The sequence below is a fragment of the Macrotis lagotis genome, chromosome 2 (assembly GCF_037893015.1).
Source record: "Macrotis lagotis isolate mMagLag1 chromosome 2, bilby.v1.9.chrom.fasta, whole genome shotgun sequence".
NCBI lineage: Eukaryota > Metazoa > Chordata > Mammalia > Peramelemorphia > Peramelidae > Macrotis > Macrotis lagotis.
Window position 1 is genome coordinate 235,560,387 of NC_133659.1, and position 19,603 is coordinate 235,579,989.

Genomic DNA, 19,603 nt, shown 5'->3' on the forward strand with positions numbered 1-19,603 from the left:
TATTTTTTTCTTTGATTAATTTTTTTCTAAAATATTCTTAGGAATTTTAATTTTGGAATTTTTTCAGGTATCTAGTAGATTTTTCTATTTCTTCTTTGCTTTCTGATTCTAAGAATTGTGAGAAGTTTTCTTCTTTAGATTTCTTAAAATATTTCTAGGCTCATTTTTGAATCATGAATTTTAAATAGTCCAATAATTTTCAGATTATGTCTCCTCAATTTGCTTTCCAAGTTAGTTGTTTTTTCTGTGGGGTATGCTATATTTTCTTCCCTTATTTTCAGTTTTTTTATTTTTCTTTAACATTTTTTTGTTACATGAAGTCATTGGTCTCTGGAATCAAATTTGGTTTGTTCTTATTTTCAGGGCAAAAGATATCTGTGCAAGGTTTTTGTTATGATTGTCATTATTTGTTTCCTTCCTTTTAAATATCTAATTCTTTCTTCCATATCTCTCATTTCTTTTAAATTTTTCCTCTGGCATTCTTATTTCATTTACCAAAAAAAAAAAAATTAAAGCAATTTTTAAAACTCTCACCTCATTTTTTTTTAATCAAGAAAGTCTTTTTTTTTGGGGGGGGTGCTTTATTGATTATTTCAGTTCCAAAATGTTGCATCATTTTAGTCAACAGAGGATGGATGGCCTCTCTACCCAGATAATAAAGACAAACTACATAGACTTCTGAGCTCCCAGCTTTGCTAGTAGCAGGTTTGAAAACATGAATCTCCTCAAAGGAACAATTAGGAAGTACATCAAATTGATGGAACAATGTTCAAACAGAGTAAACATCTTCACAACAAAAGAGCCACCACTACTAAGAGTCATCAGTGCAGTGACTACTTCACAGTAATGCAAAGGGGAAACCAAAGCTTCTTGTTCACACCTGGATTTCCTTGACAATCAAAACTCCCATCTGCAGTGACCAAGTGAACAGGAGACATGTTGCTTATAAAATTCTGAAGCCCAGTCAAATGTTTCATGGTCATGATATCACCAGTGTAATCTGGATCAAAGTACCACCATGGCAAAGTATTTGCAATAAGTCGGTCATCCATAATCATCATAAGGTTGTCATTTGCTTCATTGTAAGGATTCAAGGTGTTAGCTTCCCAGTTCCAATCACAAGGTATATTGTGGGATCTTAAATAGTGGTTAAGACTGGCTATAAAAGCACCAGGAGCTTTGCAAAGGTGTATTGAGTTTAGCTCTCCATTTTGAAAAGCTTCTTGGGGAATAAGAGGGAAACTACACAAAACCTCATGGAATTTACACCAAGCCTGGGTACAAAGTTCTGCATTTACAATCTTTTTCACATGAGGAATGATTTTCCCAGCTCTGTTGGTGAAGGAAGTATGCTGATGCCAATCTTCTAGGTTTTTATCACTCAGCAGATTTTTTACTTCATTCACGGAATTCTTCAAAACTAGGAGTGAATTGAATTTGGTGTGATCACAGGTGAAAGTATCACTGGTATCTGGTAGCTGCCACTCATTACTGGGTGGTTTACCATAAGAAAACTTCTTAGCAAAGAGTTCAGAAATATCTACAAGAACATCAGGACTGAACTTTTCAGGGCCTTCTTCCTGATCACCTGAAGTCTTCTTCCACTTACTCATTTTCAAGTGAGATCAAAACCTGACGGCAGGTCTGCCGGACGGGCACGGAGGGCCCGGCCGCCGCTACCGCCCGACTCCGGGCGCCGGTGTCCGCACTCGCAGGCCGGCCTCAGGGGGCGCGGCCCGAGAGCACGCGGGGATGCCAGGGCCTCGATCCTGGCATGCTTCCTTGCCCGGGGCCGGCCCGGGCGCATTCCACGGGGCCCCCGGGGCTGGCCGGGCCTAGGCCGCCCCGCACCACACGGGAGCAAGAAAGTCTTTATTTAGAAAGTCCCCTGAGATGTGCTTAGAGAAAGCTTTGTTTTTGAGAAATGAAGATAATGAAGGCATTCATTCTATAAAAATAAGGGACTTATTTATGTAAATGCATGGGGAAGATGAAGACAATAGAATTTTATGTATAGTGAGCAGGTTGGGTTTTTTTAATTATAAAGATTTTATTTATTTTGAGTTTTACAATTTTCCCCTAATCTTATTCCCCTCCTCCCACCCCTCACAGAAGGCAATTTACCAGCCTTTACATTATTTCAATGGTATACGTTGATCTAAATTGAATGTGATGAGAGAGAAATCACATCCTTAAGGAAGAAGCAAGAAGTCTAAGAGATAGCAAGATCAGACAATAAGGTATCATTTTTTTTTGTATATTAAAGATAATAGTCCTTGCACTTTGTTCAAACTCCACAGCTCCTTATCTGGATACAGATGGTACTCTACTTTGCAGACATCCCAAAATTGTTCCCATTTGTTGCACTGATGCAATGAGCAAGTCCATCAAGGTTGATCATCGCCCCCCGTGTTGCTGTTAGGGTGTACAGTGTTTTTCTGGTTCTGCTCATCTCACTCAGCATCAGTTCCAGGCTTTCCTGGATTCCCATCCCTCCTGGTTTCTAATAGAACAACAGTGTTCCATGACACACATATATCACAGTTTGCTAAGCCATTCTCCAATTGAAGGACATTTACTTGATTTCCAATTTTTTGCTACCACAAACAGGGCTGCTATGAATATTTTTGTACAAGTGATGTTTTTACCCTTTTTCATCATCTCTTCAGGGTATAGACCCAGTAATGGTATTCTGGATCAAAGGGTATGCACATTTTTGTTGCCCTTTGGGCATAGTTCCAAATTGCTCTCTAGAATCTCACCTCATTTCTTGCAGGACATCTAATTGAACATGTATCTAAGCTTGTGTGTGTGTGTGTTTGAGCTGCTTGTAGATGTTTTGGAGCAATTCTCTTCTTTTGGTTTTGGTCTTTAGCATCCCTGTAATGAGAATAACTTTATATGATGGTAATCTTTTTTATGTGTGTATTATTATGATTTTTTTCCTGAATCCCTCATATTTATCATTCTAACCCTTTGCCCATCACCCAATCCTTTATTTCCATTCCCTTCCATCCAAAATCCCTAATGTCTTATTCTTAAACTATCCACCCTTTCCTCTGGAGCTCTTTAGAATGCCTGCTCCATAGGTAAAAAAACTTGTTTTCATCTAAAATGTTTCCTTTTCTACTACTTTCATCTCCAGGTTCTCACTGAGACAGGGTTGCGCTCTCATTCATTCCCCTCCTCCCACCTCCTGGATCACTGATTGAGGTGGGGGAGTTGAATCACCATTACTACTTCTAGATTTCACCCCCTCACCACTTAATATCCACTCCTTTATGATATTTAATAACTAATTATTGTATTAGGACCAAGGTTTTTCTCTTTTTTCTACTTCCTAATCCAGAAAGCAACCAGAGTGGGAATTCTCTCTTAAAGATTGACCTAGATCAAGATCTAATCAGAATAAAAGAAATCCTAAATTTGAGTTAAGGGGTATATTCATCCTAATTGTATTTGCTCAGAGAGGTGTGGGAAAATGTTGATTCTTATTATTATTATTATCAAGACAGATGATATGGAAATTGTGGTTTTGAAAAAGATTTGAGTGACTTAACTCACATATCCCAAGATAGCCCACCTCCCATTTGATTAATCAGAGTTGAGTAGGCATACCTTGGGAATACCTCCTTTTTTGGGGGGCATATGAGAAATCACTGGTTTTCCACAGGACAGAAGAGGTTGTTAATTAATATTTCACAGATATCTGTAAGAACAATATATTACAAAGGCAGGGATCTCTGGGCTATTGGTTAGACCAAAAGACACAAGTCTGCAGAAATGTGGAAGACAAAATAAAGATGAAAGAATTGACCCTGACCATTCACTGAACTTCTAACCTGACATGAAGAAGCCTAAACTGAGATTAGACAGAAACTTGTTCCAGTTAGACTGAGTTGATCTAGGGGTCCTTGACGTTTTGCAAGTTCGCATGTTTAATGAACTTCATGCATAGTAACTTATACGTTCCCTGTGACAATTAAGGCTCATCAACAAAACATGAGTTATATGGGAGGAGCGAGGAAGAACATATTAAGGAGTGATGAGGGGAGTGTGTGTTGACTAGATTGGACCCTTGATAACTTGGACCAATTGAATCAATGTCTGACTTGGAAGGGAGGAGAAAAACCTTTCAAATATGACTGGACATTATTGCAATTCAGAGCTCTCTCCACCAGGGGGAGTGCCTGTTTTCTGCAGGGAATGTTAAAGGATCTTTCTGTCATTCCAGGCTGTTTCATTACTAAGAGTCATGTGACCCCACTTTGGAAAAGGTGATTATTTCTTTTCTAAGAGCCATATAAACCTTCATGAGATCTAACCATCCTTTCAAGCTGTTACTGTACTGTACTGTACATCCCTTCTTAGCTAAACTCCTTGGGATAAAAACCTGTCTATATTTATTGCTTTTCCTTCTTCCCTTCTATCTCATTCTGACTTTATTACTCAACTGAAATTATACTCTCCAAAGGTACTAATGATTTCTTAATTGACAAGAGATGATCTTTTCTCAACAGCCAGATTTCTTGACATTCCTTCAGTATTTGACAATATTGATTACTCTCTTTTTAAATACTAATGATTTTTCTCTTTCCTAGATGCTACTCTTAGAGGCATCTAGGGGCATAGTGGATAGAGTACGGGACCTGGAGTGAAGAAGATCCGAGTTCAAATTTGAATTCAGAAATTTATTAACTGTGTGATCCTGGACAAGTCATTTATCCTCTGTTTGCCTCAGTTTCCTCATCTTAAAATGGGGTAATAATAGCATTTACCTTGTAGGTATGTTGTAAGGATCAAATGGGATATTTGTTATAAGTGTTTAGTGTAGGGGGTGGCATAGTGGCGTAGTGGATTCAAATCTGGCCTCAGACACTTAATAATTACCTAGCTGTGTGGCCTTGGGCAAGCCATTTAACCCCATTGCCTTGCAAAAAAAAAACTAAAAAAAAAATAAGTGTTTAGTGTAGTGTCTGGTATATAGTAAGCATTATATAAGGGCTTATTTTCTCCCTTTTCCCCTTTTCTGATTCTCCTACCTTTATAGCCAGTATTCAGTTTCCTTTGTTGGCATGTTAGTTATATCACATCATATGACACAAAACTCTGCCTTATCTCTCTCTCTCTCTCTCTCTCTCTCTCTCTCTCTCTCTCTCTCTCTCTCTCTCTCTCTTTAGTTTTTGCAAGGCAATGGGATTAAGTGGCTTGCCCAAGGCCACACAGCTAGGTAATTATTAAGTGTCTGGGGCCGGATTTGAACTCAGGTTTGCCTGACTCCAGGGCCGGTGCTTTATCCACTGTGCCACCTAGCCGCCCCCATACCTTATTTCTCTTGATAACCTCATCAATTTCACAAGTTCAATACCATCTCTATGGAGATCAGATCTATATAGCCAACCCCTGAGCTTCAGTTTCACCAATTACAAACTGTCTATTGAATATATTTTAAACTAAATATCCTGGAAATATCTCAATATCAACATAGTCCAAACCCAACCCTCTTCCAAACTTTTCTATTTCTGTTAATGACACCACCATTCTTCCCAACTCTTTCATATGTTTCTTATAAGAATATATTTTTGGGGGGGAAATATATTTTTGATTTCTTCTTTTTAATCATATTCTATCATTTTATTGTTTATCCCATTAAGATTCATAGTGTCGGGGCAGCCACGTGGCACAGTGGATAGAGCACAGGTCCTGGAGTCAGGAGTACCTGAGTTCAAATCCGGCCCCAGACACTTAATAATTACCTAGCTGTGTGGCCTTGGGCAAGCCACTTAATCCCATTTGCCTAGCAAAAATCTAAAAAAAAAAAAAAAAAAAGATTCATAGTGTCAAAATTCAATAAATTTTCAAATCCAAAAAAGGTCTGATTTTTTATTATTCTAAGAAATTATTATTTTCTTCTTTCTCATTCACCTATTGTCATCACTTCATAAAGTAAATTGCCATCTCAGGAAGACAGGAAACTTGTCTTGCTAAAGAAGATAACTATGCATCCTTATTTATATAAGATAGCATTGCATAAGGATGATTTGATGATTGTGATACCTATGAGACTGGCTTCCAAGGAGGCTTAATGTTTTACTTATCCTTCATATTTTTAAATATCCCAGTCTCCCCATGCTTGAGATGACCTCCATCTATTATTGGTAATTTTGAGAGAATAAACATCATGCCTAACTTATATTTATGTCATTTTATTTTAACCAAAAATTATTAAGTTTTGCAGTAGTTATGAGCATCATTTGTGTATTTCTCTCCATTTTAATCTCATACTTTTTTCTCCTTGTCCTATTGCCCCTACACCGCCAAAGAAAGAGATGGTAGAACAGGGTAATGCTCTACATGAATGTACTGTTTTCTTACTCTTATCCATATCATAATCACACCTTTCCTTCCCCCTTTCCTTTCTCCTTTCTCCCTCGTGTTTGTGGTGGGGTGAAGAGGTGGAATGTGTAAGTCAAGGACGAGGTTCACCAACCCTCTCCAGAACTGGTTGATTCTACTGGGGCTTCTGCCAGGGCTCATCAGTTTTTCACAGGGAGGGATCATGCCTCAGGTTTCTATCACTACTGTCTGAAATAGCAACTTGAAAATCTTCCAAGGGAATGGTGAGCTATGTCCCCACAAACTTTGATAAGTAATGATTTAGAGCAATTTTCCATATGACTATGGATTGCTTTGATCTCCTCAACTGTAAATTGCCTTTGCATATCCTTTGACCATTTGTCAATTGGGAATGGCTTTTTTTTAATTTGACTCAGCTCTCTGCATATTTTAGAAATGAGTCCTTTGTCAGAAACATTATTGTAAATATTGTTTCCTTGTTTACTACATTTCTTTTGATCTTGGTTACAGTGGTTTTGTCTGTGCAAAAGTTTTTTAATTTAATGTAATCAAAATCATCTAGTTTGTTTTTAGTGATATTCTCTATCTCTTCCTTGGTCATAAACTGCTCCCCTTTCCATAGATTTGACAGGTAAACTACTCCTTGATCTTCTAGTTTGCTTATAATATTGTTTTTTATGTCTAAATCCTGTATCCATTTTGATCTTATCTTGGTATAGGGTGTAAGGTGTTGGTCTAAACTAAGTTTCTTCCATACTAACTTCCAATTTTCCCAGAAGTTTTTATCAAAGAAAGAGTTTTTATTCCAATAGCTGGACTCTTTGCAAACAGCAGATTACTATAATCATTTCCTGCTATTGCACCTAGTCTATTCCATTGGTCCACCACTCTGTTTCTTAGCCAATACCAGACAGTTTTGATGACTGATGCTTTATAATATAATTTTAGATCTGGTAAGGCTAAACCACCTTCTTTCACTTTTTTTCATTGAATCCCTGGAAATTCTTGACTTTATTTCTCTATATGAATTTACTTACAACTTTTTCTAACACATTAAAGTAATTTTTTGGAATTTTGATTGGTAGGGCACTAAACAGGTAGTTTAGTTTTGGTAGAATTGTTATTTTTATTATATTAGTTTGACCTATCCATGAGCAGTTGATGTTTGCCCAGTTATTTAAATTTGATTTAATTTGTGTGAGAAGTGTTTTGTAATTGTTTTCAAAAAGTTTCTGAGTCTGCCTTGGCAAATAGACTCCCAGGTATTTTATATTGTCTGAGGCTATCTTGAATGAAATTTCTCTTTCTAACTCTTCCTGCTGTATCTTGCTAGGCATATATAGAAAAGATGAAGATTTATGAGGGTTTATTTTATATCCTACAACTTCGCTAAAATTGCTAATTGTTTCCAATAGTTTTTTGGAAAATTTCTCGGGACTCTCTAGGTAGACCATCATGTCATCTGCAAAGAGTGAGAGTTTTGTCTCTTCCTTCCCAATTCTAATTCCTTTAATTTCTTTTTCTTCTCTAATTGCTGAAGCTAACATTTCTAATACAATATTGAATAGTAGTGGTGATAATGGGCAACCTTGTTTCACCCCTGATCTTATTGGGAATACCTCAAGCTTATCCCCATTGCAGATAATGCTTGTTGATGGTTTCAGATAGATACTCCTTATTATTCTCTAGTGTTTTTAGTAGGAATGGGCACTGTATTTTGTCAAAGGCTTTTTCAGCATCTATTGATATAATCATATAATTTCTGATAGGTTTTCCTAATAGTGAACCAACCCTGCATTCCTGGGATAAATCCTACTTGGTCAAAATGTATTATCGTAGTGATAACTTGTAATTGTTTTGCTAAGATTTTATTTAAGATTTTTGCATCCATATTCATCAGGGAGATAATTTGCTTTCTCTGTTTTAACTCTTCCTGGTTTAGGTATCAGCATTATATTGGTGTCATAGAAAGGGTTAGGCAAAATTCTATCCTCCCCCACAAACTTTGAGAGAGGCTAATAAACCTGATGACACATAAAGATATTTAAAGTTAACAAGAGGACAATCTTCTCTGAATGAGTCTTCCCTGACTCCCTGGCCCAGGCAGCTCTGCTTGACTACTCTTTTGTCTCTGTCTTTCTTTACCTAACATTTCCTTATGTGTTATTAACTTCTTTAATAAATTTTTGTTTTATTTCCACCCTTGCTTTCCTGAGTCTGAATGATGATTCCTCATAGGCAGAACCAAATTCAAGTAGCCAACAGCTACATAATAGCAAGCCAGCCAGGAGGAAATCTCTGCCCAGACTTGGGAAACTGGATCGAGTTCCATAGCTAAGAAGCACACCCCTTTTTTTTTAGATCCTAGATTTTTAGAAAAGTAGGAAAATTATTAGACCTCCTTCTATGTTTCCCTTTTTTCTGTAAAACAGAAAAAGGTTGAGTTTTGTGGGGAGTCAGTTAAGGTGTGGTGTCAGACATGGCCCATACACTGATCCCATGTGATTTTTCACAGTAGCCCTTGTGTGGACCTGCCCTGTGTTGTTTTCAGCTGCTCTTATGTGGGCCTGCCCTGTGTTCTATACAGGCTGACCAGTGTTGGCAGTCCTGAGGTGTCTGAACCCTGACTGTGGAGTAGAGGGTTGTCAAGAAAGGACATTTGGTGTACATCCAATAGAATTAAAACATGGGGAAAATTTGGTACCAAAGACTCCCACCATCCAGCTGTGTGCTAGCTATTAGCAAAACACCTGACTGAGCTCCTGGAAATTATCTTTGGGTGGAACTCTCTTTCTCTCGTTCTCTTTGAAATGCTCTCTCTGATTCTCTGCCATCCCCACCCTCTGCAGGGGGAGGGGGGAGGGAGAAGGAAATCTTATTTTAGAATTTCAAAACTCAAACCTTTGTCTCAGATGGATGTTTTATCAATTCCAAGCCCCATTCCCTAAAGACATTAGCTGGGCTGAGAAAGTGCCACCCTTGGGAAGGGGAAGGGGAAGGGGAAATGGACAGATTGATTGAGAAGACTCGTGGTCAATAAGTTAAGGAAAAGAAAAGGAAGGGGGAGATAACTTTTTCTGGGATTAGGAAATTCAGATTTCATGTTTTAATTAAGCCTGTGTTAATAACTAATATCTCTGTAATAGAGTAACTGGATTTGAACTTCATAAAGTTACTTCAATTTTAACTATTGGTTGGCTACTTCAAGGTTCTTCAAGAAATTCTGATTGATTCTAAAAGTTATTTTTTGACTGTCTTAATTGATACATTCAAAAAATATATAATATAAATATATGTGTATATGTGTGTATGTGTGTATTTAAACATCAATGGGACATTTTCACATCTCTCTGAGATTTGGTGCTGGTCAGGGTATTCAATAATATCACTTTGGTAAATTTGAAACCTCTATACAAAAGAATTGTGTGTGTGTGTGTGTGTGTGTGTGTGTGTGTGTGTGTGTAATTGAGATCTGAAATAGTTATAGTTACCTGAGTTAAATGTTACTCCTTTTAATCTGGGTTTTGAATTTAATTGCTAAAAAGTTTAATTTTAAGTAATTAATGAAGATGGGATCTGAGCCTATCTCCTTATACCATTTGAAAGTTTGTAAGTAGCAAAGTTTGTGAAATGATCTCAGCTGTTGAACTAAGTTTTTGTTAACCTAATATTGATTGAAGACTGTATTCAACTTATGTTAACTGAAACCTCATGGTTTAGTAAATGTAGACTATCTGCCCTCAAGAGGCTTTGAAAGAAGACAGGCCTTTGATAGGAAAAGGTCACCACCTTGTGTTAAAAAAAAAAAAAGGAAACTGAGAACTAAATGAGAGTAATTTAGTCACCTTTGAAAGTTTTGTAACAAGTCTTGAGAATTTGTTATTAAGAAGGAAATATAATTGGGATAAATTATATGTCAAGGAATTTGGAAATATTGAATCATATATAATATATTTGCTGATTTCTTTTGGGAAAGAAATATTGTACTATTTTTTGTAATCTGATTTGTTTTGATGTTAAATTGTTATTGATAATTGTCAATAATCTCACAAGGTCTTTTGTCTCTTATCACATGTTTATGGGAGGGAATATATATATATATATATACACATATGACTGAAAGTAAAATCTACTTAACATTTGTTATTTGAAAATAAGAAAATGTATTAACATTGTCTAGCATTTATAGCATTTTGCTTTTGTTCTAAGAGGAATGAAATGTTTAAATGAGAATCTTCTGTTCAATGTAAAATTAATAATGTATGCTTAATTTTATTTTGTTTGTTTTGGGGTTTTTTTGTATGCTTAATTTTAAAGTCAAGAATATGGACTTTCTCATGATAACTGCAGGCAGTTCTGACTGAACATAGCAATTGTATGGTTATTCTGTAAGGCTAACTGTACGGTAACTTATTGATGATTAGGATGTATTTATCAGTTATGTAATATTCTTTTGTAACTTCAAAGAAATCATATTTATAGTGTTTGACTATCTTTTATGAACATGTAAGCTATTTGAATACTATAATATTAAAGCCTGGAATTAACATGTGCTGGTTCTGAAGAGATGGTAAAGGAAATATTACAAATTATGACCTCTTCTAGGATACATCTGCAGATTCATGCATAATATAATGATGGAAATATTTTGTAAAATGTAATAACTCATGTTTTAATTAACTTGAATGCCTGGTTGTTTTTACTGTTGTTTTTATTGAGTTGGAATTAATAACACATGTTAGAAATTTAAGGTTACCTAAGATGTTTTAATGGATTTTCTAAAGAATCTGAAAGTAATAATCTGTAAAAGCTTATGTATAGAAGTTTCTAGTTATATATGTAAAGTGGGACTAAACTGGTTATTTGCTTTGAGGGAAAAGCATCTATGTAACATGAAGATAAAATAAAGATGATAATTTGTGATTTCTCTGTCTCAATTGTTATGTGAGAAGCATAATGATGATGGGCAACTTCCCAGCTAAAAGGAGATGTTTAGTTATTTTCAACATAGTTAATAACTAAATGGATTCATTGTAAAAGGTTGATTTCATAAAAAATATGAATTAGGATTATTGAGTTTTTACATCTCAAAATCTGTTTATTGCATTTATTTACAGCATTGTCCTTAGGTACATGAGCAACAATTGAATTATATTTTTTCACCTGGATCTCTTATACCAAATTACAACCTGGCACACTCTTGGTTCTCTTTAGTGCTCAAGCCATCTGAAGCTTTGGTTATAGGTTGCTATATTATAACATATTGATAATTGATCTGGCTGACATCTTGTATGTCAAAATAGACACTATGCCAATGAAACCATTAGTCCTATGGAGTTTGATGTTAAATGTTATAGATGGAGTAAGTGACCTTGGAAAGAGCAGCACTAGCCTCAATTGGGATAGGATTCTTTTGAAGGAATCCTTCACCTGGTTCATTGAAAAGGATTGTATGTATGACTTCATAAGGGAGCATGTCCTCATGTCCCTCTCTGCTTTGCAAATTGCCATAATCATTCCAGGTACATCATAATTAAATATAAGGGTGAGTCATTGGAACTCTATCTTCTAAATTTTAAATAATTGTCAAGTATTTTTGTCTAGGCTTTTTAACATATGTGACTTTTTACCACAACATGTTCCCTTAAGGAAAAGAAATATCTATGATTGTTTATATCAGGATAATGCCTATTGGCATATTTTTTAACAGCTTTAAAAGAGATCCATTCTTCAATCAGAATTTTTGTTCATTCTAAATTTTGTTCATTCATTTGGCCTTGTTTGGCCAAAGCAAAATAGAAATTTTTGTTGCAAATTACTTTTTGGACACATGCAGTTTTAAAATGCTTTTTCAGTACATTTGTTTAGACTATTTTTGAGCTTTTGTTTACAACTTATGTGGCATCTATTAACAAATCTGTGTTACATTGGAACCCATGTTCTTATAAAAGGTATTTTGATACTGGTTTAGGATCATAAAGTATAATTCTTGCCCCTTATAGATCTTCTAGTTTTTTTTCCTAATTATTGGACCTCTGTTAAACAACCTTCTCAGTTACAATATCTCAATACAAGTTTTTGCTTGCTCGATTTTTTTTCCATGAGTTTTGTTTCTCTAGCTGATTATCTCCAAGACCAGCCTCTGCAGGATGCAACCAGCTGTGTCAGCCAATTATTCCTCTGGACCCTGACTCAATGAAGTCCTTGATGTAATGCATTCATCTCCAAATGGACTCTGAAAGGCCTAGAAGAATCTGGGTCCTGAATAATTTTGAGGGGGAAGATACAAGGGAAAGATGTAGAGAATTATGAATGTGGAAATTGGGTGGAGATGTAAATTGACTACCATGGAAAAGATATAGAGAATTTATTGTAACAGAAACAAAATTTGTAATCTTAAAGGCTGCTAATCTTGTCAAATTGGCCAGAGATCCCCATTTTTATGTAAATTACCATTGATTCATTGTTTAATGTAAAATTTGTATCATGATCTCCTTAGAGACCCTCTACCTAATTCTGGTCAGATAAGAATGGGAAGGGAGTTCACCTTTTGCCCTCTGGCTAAGGGGCCAGACATAAAGTTGAATCTCTGCTCCAGGCCAATCTTCTCTGAGCAAATCTTCTCTGACTCCCTTTGTCTCTGCCTTTCTTTACCTACCATTTTCTTATATGTTGTAACTTCTTTTAATAATTTTTGTTTTATTTCCAAAAAATAAATAAAAATAAAAAAATAAAGTTAACAAGAATGACCTTGGGTCATTAGTATCCAAGCATGGTTCAACGGAAAGAGAATAAAACTTTGGTTCTGAGTTTTAATCATGGTTTGGCTAATTACTACCATATTTCCCCCCATGTATAAGACATTCCCTTTATCAAAAAATTAGGGGTCTAAAAACTGGGAATGTCTTTATATAGTGGCTGTAATTTTTTTTTACTAGCATTTTCTGCTTTTGTGCACTTGTTGTCTTTGTATTCATTGTTTTGCATTTGTTACTGGTATATTAGTTTGTGTTTTGCCATGCTTTGCCCAGAAATGGCTCAGAAAAGATTTTCATACAGGGCTGAATTCAAGTTAAAAGTGATCCAGTTTGCAGAAGTGAATGGAAATCATGCTGCAAAACATCAGTTTGGTCCTCCTCTAATTGAGAAAACAATCCAAGACTGACCATGGGAAGAAGAAACCCTACTGAAAACACCATGGCAGAAGACTATGAGAGGCAAGTCAGCAAAATGGCCTGATCTAGAGAGGGAATTGAATTTATGGTGAAGAGCAAAGGACAATTGGAATTCCTGTGTCCACAAAGATGGTTTAGCATGAGGCAAGAAGAATTGCTGTTGAAAAAGAAGTGAGTGATGAATAAAATGAGTTCTATAACTTTATATATTTTTTCAAATTTTGGGCCCCCAAATTAAGGTGCATCTTCTACATGGGGGAAATACAATATTTGTATGAACTTGGGCAAGTTATTTAACATTCCTGGGCTTCAATTTCATTGGCCTCTTCACCCTGGACTACAGTCTATTCCTAGACTTCTCATAATGGAAGTATACTCCTATTTGTAACCACTCCAGTAATTAGTTGATTTTTCCCATAAGCTTCATTTTAAGGAACTGGTCAGTCATGTCTTCATTCCTCTCCAGATTCACTCTTGATTTTTTGAACTTTCTTTACCTTGTTTCCTCTCAAATACTTTTTTCTTTCTCATTCCCCCTCTTTCTTCTTCCTTTTATGAGACATCTTCTTTTCAAAATGTTAGTTCCTTGAGGGTAGGAATTGTCATTCTGCTTCAATTTGTATTACCAGAACATGGTTAATCTGCAATACGATGCTTATTGATTTCTCTTGACTTGCTTCATTTGTATAAAAGATCAGAGGTCTCTAGGACAGAGACAATATGGATACTATAATATGTATGTTCTAACCTCTATCTGAATAAGAATCTTGAGATGCTGACAGTTTAACTTTCATTCTAGAGAGGCTTTAAACTTTCATTGCTAGTAAGAGATTGTGAGAGGACAAAGAGGAAAGATTGAAATATTTTTTCCCTGAAAGAACTGAGTTTAATATTTAGTTTGTAAAGAAATATTATGAGAGTGGTGGCTAGGTAGCGCAGTGCATAGAGCACTGGCCCTGGAGTCAGGAGTACCTGAGTTCAAATCCGGCCTCAGACACTTAATAATTACCTAGCTGTGTGGCCTTGGGCAAGCCACTTAACCCCATTGCCTTGCAAAAACCTTAAAAAAAAAAAAAAGAAAAAACAAAGAAATATTATGAAAAAATTATTGTGAGACTAGCAGCCATATTGAGAGAGTAGAATAATGGGACTATGTTTTAGAATTGAGAAATTAGCAATAGCAATGATGGCCAGAGGTGACTGCCTATAATTTTTTTCTCATAGATCATATATTGTAAATAGTTATTTATAAGTTAGTTTCATTGTTTGACATATTGTTAATAAACCGTATAGCCAGTAACTTGGCTACTTATGTAAACCTTGGAGATTAGAGGGTTTTAATAGCTTAAAGAAAAAGAAATTGCTTGTATGTTTAACAAATTGAATATAATTAATTAATATGAGGATTCAGTTAATTAATTAATGAAAGAAATAATTGATGAAGAAATATTGGAGCATACTCTGGTTGACTTAGAATGCAGGATGAAAATTAATAAAGAAATGAGGTGAATGACTGAAGAGTGAAGGTTTGCTGTAGTTGCCAAGTAAACCACAAACCAAAAGCATCATTAACCCAGAAGACCCCACATAGATTACATATCAGGGATATTATATTCTAAACTCTTGTCCATTCAGATATTAGAGTCAGAATAAAGATTGTATTAAAATTTTTTAAGCATGAGAAACAATTCTAATTGAGTTAAAGAAAGTTTCAGTTATTTCCAAATGATTTCATCAAGACTATTAATTAGAGTATATAAATAGATAATGTAGTCTACTGAGTAGAAATACTAAATACAGCCCAGTACTAGGCCTAAAATCAGGAAAACAAGTTCAAATGCCATCTCAAGTCCCTTCTAGCTATGTTGGGAAAGAAACTTAACCTTTGTGTGCCTCAGTTTTCATAATTGTAATAATTGGGAATAATAAAAATTGGAAATAACCTTGCATGGTTGTTTTTGAGGCTCAAATTAGATAATTATTTGTAAAGCACTTAACACACAATGGGTACTATATAAATGCTTACTCATTATTATTACCACTGAATTTTCAAGACTGGATATCTGAGTTCAAGTTAATCCTCTGACTTGAAGAAGTCATCCCTGACTTTGGCTTTAGTTTCCTCCCTGGTAGAAACCTGGAGTTATACTAAGTATTAACTTTCATTTCAACTAACAATCAAGGATTCACTTCATATCTGCCAATTAAAACAAAAAAAAAAACATTTAGCATCCTTTCTAATCCACTTCTCTTTCTCTGCCTTTTGAGGGGCTAATTTTCATTTTTGTACATTTTCTGATAAGCATTTCCCTTCTCACTTGACTTTGAAAACATCATGACTTGTTATTTATCTCTCATAGAACTGTCTGTCAATTTTAGAAAACCCAATAAACCTATACCTAATTCTCTGAGAGGCACATTTATTGTGAGTGAGAATCTCAGCTTCTGAAAGCTGTAATTATATTAATATATTTTATCAAGCATTCATTTACTTCTGACACTAGGATTCTTAAGCCATTGCTCTGAGTTGTAAGACACTAACCACCACAGCAAACCTAAACAGAGTTCTTTGCACTGATGATTTTTTTCCAATCAAAAAATGACATCATGAAAGACTGTTGCTATAGAGATAGCCTATTGTCACTTAGTTACCACAACACTGAGCAGAGTTATGCACTGCTTTGGAGGAAGCTAAGAATACACTCCAGCTATGCTATTTGTTCTGTATCTAAATCATCTCATATTAAATAGTGGGAATCACATGGACTTTCTAAAATGGACTGGGAAGTTTATAAGTTCATTCATTTTCAGGGCCCTGATAGCCATGTTTTGACAAAAGTGTCAGTCATCTTAGTCTCTCTTTTCCTCAGCTAAAGATAAACTATTCTGGAGGGTAATTTGGAACTATGCTCAGAGGGCTATAAAACTGTGAAGGTATGACTATATTGCAAAGAAAAAGGATAAAGACCTATGTGTCCAAAAATATTTATAGCAGTTTTTTTGTGGTGGCAAAGAATTGGAAACCGTAAGGTTTTTATCACCTGGAGAATGGCAAAACAAATTGTGGTATATGATTGTGATAGAATACTATGGTACAGGGGACGGCTAGATGGTGTAGTGGACAAAGCACCAACCTTGGAGTCAGGAGTACCTGGGTTCAAATTCGGCCTCAGACACTTAATAATTACCTAGTTGTGTGGCCTTGGGCAAGCCACTTAACCCCATTTGCCTTGCAAAAACCTAGAAAAAAAAAGAATACTATGGTACCATAAGAAATAATAAAGAGGATGGTTTCAGAAAAACCTGGGAATAATTATATAAGCTGAATGGTATTATATGAACATTGTAAAGAGTAACAAATATTATAAAGATAATCAACTGTGAAAAACTTAGGAACTGATCAGTATAATGAACTATGACTATTCAAAGGGATTCAAGATGAAAAGTACTATCCATCTCCAGAAAGAAAACTGATGAACTCTCAGTGCAAAGTGAAGCATATTTTCTTTCCCTTTATTTTTATTTTTCTTACTTTTTAAAAAAAATGGCCTATGTTTCTATCTATATGTATAAATATATACATATATTTATACATACATATACATATATTTCAAATGGATAATTGATAACATATTTCTTGCCTTCTCAGTGAATGGGAGGAAGGGGTTTGAGGGAGGGAGAGAATTTGGAATTTTAAAAAATTGGTCAGTTTCCTTCCTGTGACCTCAATTTCCTCATGTGTTAAATGAAGAAGCCGAATTAGATGATTTCTAGGGTGCCTTCTTTACAATTCTAGTTTCAAACCATAACAGGGTTATAGGATATGGGATCTGACTGCATTCCCTTATAGGTCATGCAACCTCAACATAATAGTTAACTGATACCATGCATTTAGTTTTATCATACCAATCTCTATAGTAATACAATGAACATTTTTGAATAATGTTTTTAAGAGGTAGTTAGATGGTACTGGGGATAGAGGGTTAGACTTGGAGTTAGATGAATTTAAGGTTAAATCCCACTTATGATGCTTAACTGTATAACTAGGTAAATCATAATTTCCTTCAGTCTCCTTTTCCTTATCTATGATAATAATACTTATCACCTAATGTTTGAGAGAATAAAATGAGAGTATGCAAAATACTTTGCAAGTCTTAAAATACTATATACAGACTATTATTTTCATTAATAAACTTGAAATCAGCTATTAATAACAGCCATATGGAATAATGCTCCAAATTACTGACAATAAAAGAAATGTATATCAAAAACAATCCTGAGGGGCGGCTAGGTGGTGCAGTGGATAAAGCACAGGCCCTGTAGTCAGGAGTACCTGGGTTCAAATCCGGTCTCAAACACTTAATAATTACCTAGCCGTGGCCTTGGGCAAGCCACTTAACCCCATTTGCCTTGCAAAAAAAAAACCTAAAAAAAAACAATCCTGAGATATCACCATGCAACCAGAAAATGAACAAAAATCACTAAAATTAACCAAAACAATCAGTGTTGGAACAGTTGTGGAAAGACAGATATATTGCCTGTGACTGACATCCTATGACTACATCAACAGAATGGTTTAATTTTCAGAAAGCAATCTGGAATTTTGCAAAGAAAGTGATTAAATGTCAGTACCCTTTAGATGAGAGAGCCCTAGCTGGCATTCCATCATCCTTGTTTTTACAATGAAGAATATAAGATCTGAATGATTTTGTCCAAGGTTGCCCAGCTAGTAAGAAGCATTATCTCCTAAGTCCTAGGTCCAGTGCTTCTCTTATTAAGTCAAATTTTGTTCTTCCCTTATTTTCATAGTTAACATAGTGTGTCTCTCTACCCTGCATCATCATTGAGATATAATCTCTATGGTCTCAATAAATGATGGGTTTCATTCTCACCAGTCATGATAAACTTGCAGACCTTCAATAAAGAACCTGATGTGACTAAATCTCTTCTTTAAGAATGCTAAGCATATAATCCAAGAAGGTCAATGATGAAAGGAAAAGTTATACTAAGATATTTAAGGTAGTACTTTTCTTAGTGGCAAAGAATTGAAAAAAAATTCAGCAATTTTGGAATGACTAAACCAATTGTGGGATATGAATGTAATGGAATACTTTTGTGCTAGCTATGTGACCCCAGGGAAGTCATTTAATTCTGTTTGCCTCAAGTCCTCTTTGTAAAATGAACTGGAGAAGGAAATAACAAACCAGTATCTTTGCCAAGAAAATCCAAATGGGGTCATGAAGAATCATACACAAGTGAAATGACAGAACAACAAACAAGAAATGACAAACATGAAGAATATAGAGGAAAATGGAAAAACTTGCAAAAACTAATATAAAATGAAGTAAGCAGAGCCAAAAAAACTTGGCAACAAAAATGGAAATAGAAAAAACTATCATAAAACAATATAAACTAAATCTTTGATAATATATAAAGAATAATCATTGCCCTCAAAGAAGAAATATGAGGAGACACTTCCCCTTGCTCCTTTGCATATTTGTGGGGAAGGAGAATTGAAGAGTGTGGAACATTGCATAAAATATCAAATGTATTGCATTGATTAGTTTTGATGATTATATTCTCTTCCTATTTAAGAAAAAGCTAGTCATAAGAAATGTCTAGCTCTACTTCTGTAGAGAGATATAGTGGGAGTGCTTGCTTCAGCAGCGCATATACTAAAATTGGAAGAATACAGAGAAGATTAGCATGGCCCCTGTGCAAGGATGACCTGCAAATTCATGAAGAGATATAGTGGGAAATCTAGGCAACAATAAAAAAATCAATAAATATCTAGTTTTTTTTTCCTTAACAGAGGAGTGATTGCCAAGTGATGTTGATAGAGGAAGGGTTTGAAAATGGGGAGCAAGGAGCATACCAATACTTTTCCCTGAAGCTTTGCAGTGGTAGGGGTGTGGAGATGTGAAATATGACATATGTTCTAGGATGGAATTAACTCTGGCCAGTCCCTTGGTAGTTTACATTTGATATTATAATGAAATTCTAGTTAACAGTTCAATTCTAATTAACAGCTCATTCAACAATTAGCTAAAAAAGACTTATTTAGCCACAGC

At 35.3% G+C, this 19,603-nt stretch overlaps 1 protein-coding gene and 1 non-coding gene across 2 annotated transcripts; one reads left to right on the plus strand and one right to left on the minus strand.

Annotated features, from left to right (window-relative positions):
• Nucleotides 1–535: 535 nt before the first annotated feature.
• Nucleotides 536–1,613, minus strand: LOC141512110 (cap-specific mRNA (nucleoside-2'-O-)-methyltransferase 2-like). Its single transcript, XM_074220983.1, is given in 3 exon segments — nt 536–741; nt 744–876; nt 879–1,613. Coding segments are annotated over 3 exon segments (1,074 nt in total).
• Nucleotides 1,614–19,183: 17,570 nt separating this feature from the next.
• On the plus strand, nt 19,184–19,290 carry LOC141515677 (U6 spliceosomal RNA). Its single transcript, XR_012476436.1, has one exon. It is a non-coding gene; the product is annotated as a U6 spliceosomal RNA (small nuclear RNA).
• The last annotated feature ends 313 nt before the right edge of the window (nt 19,291–19,603 follow it).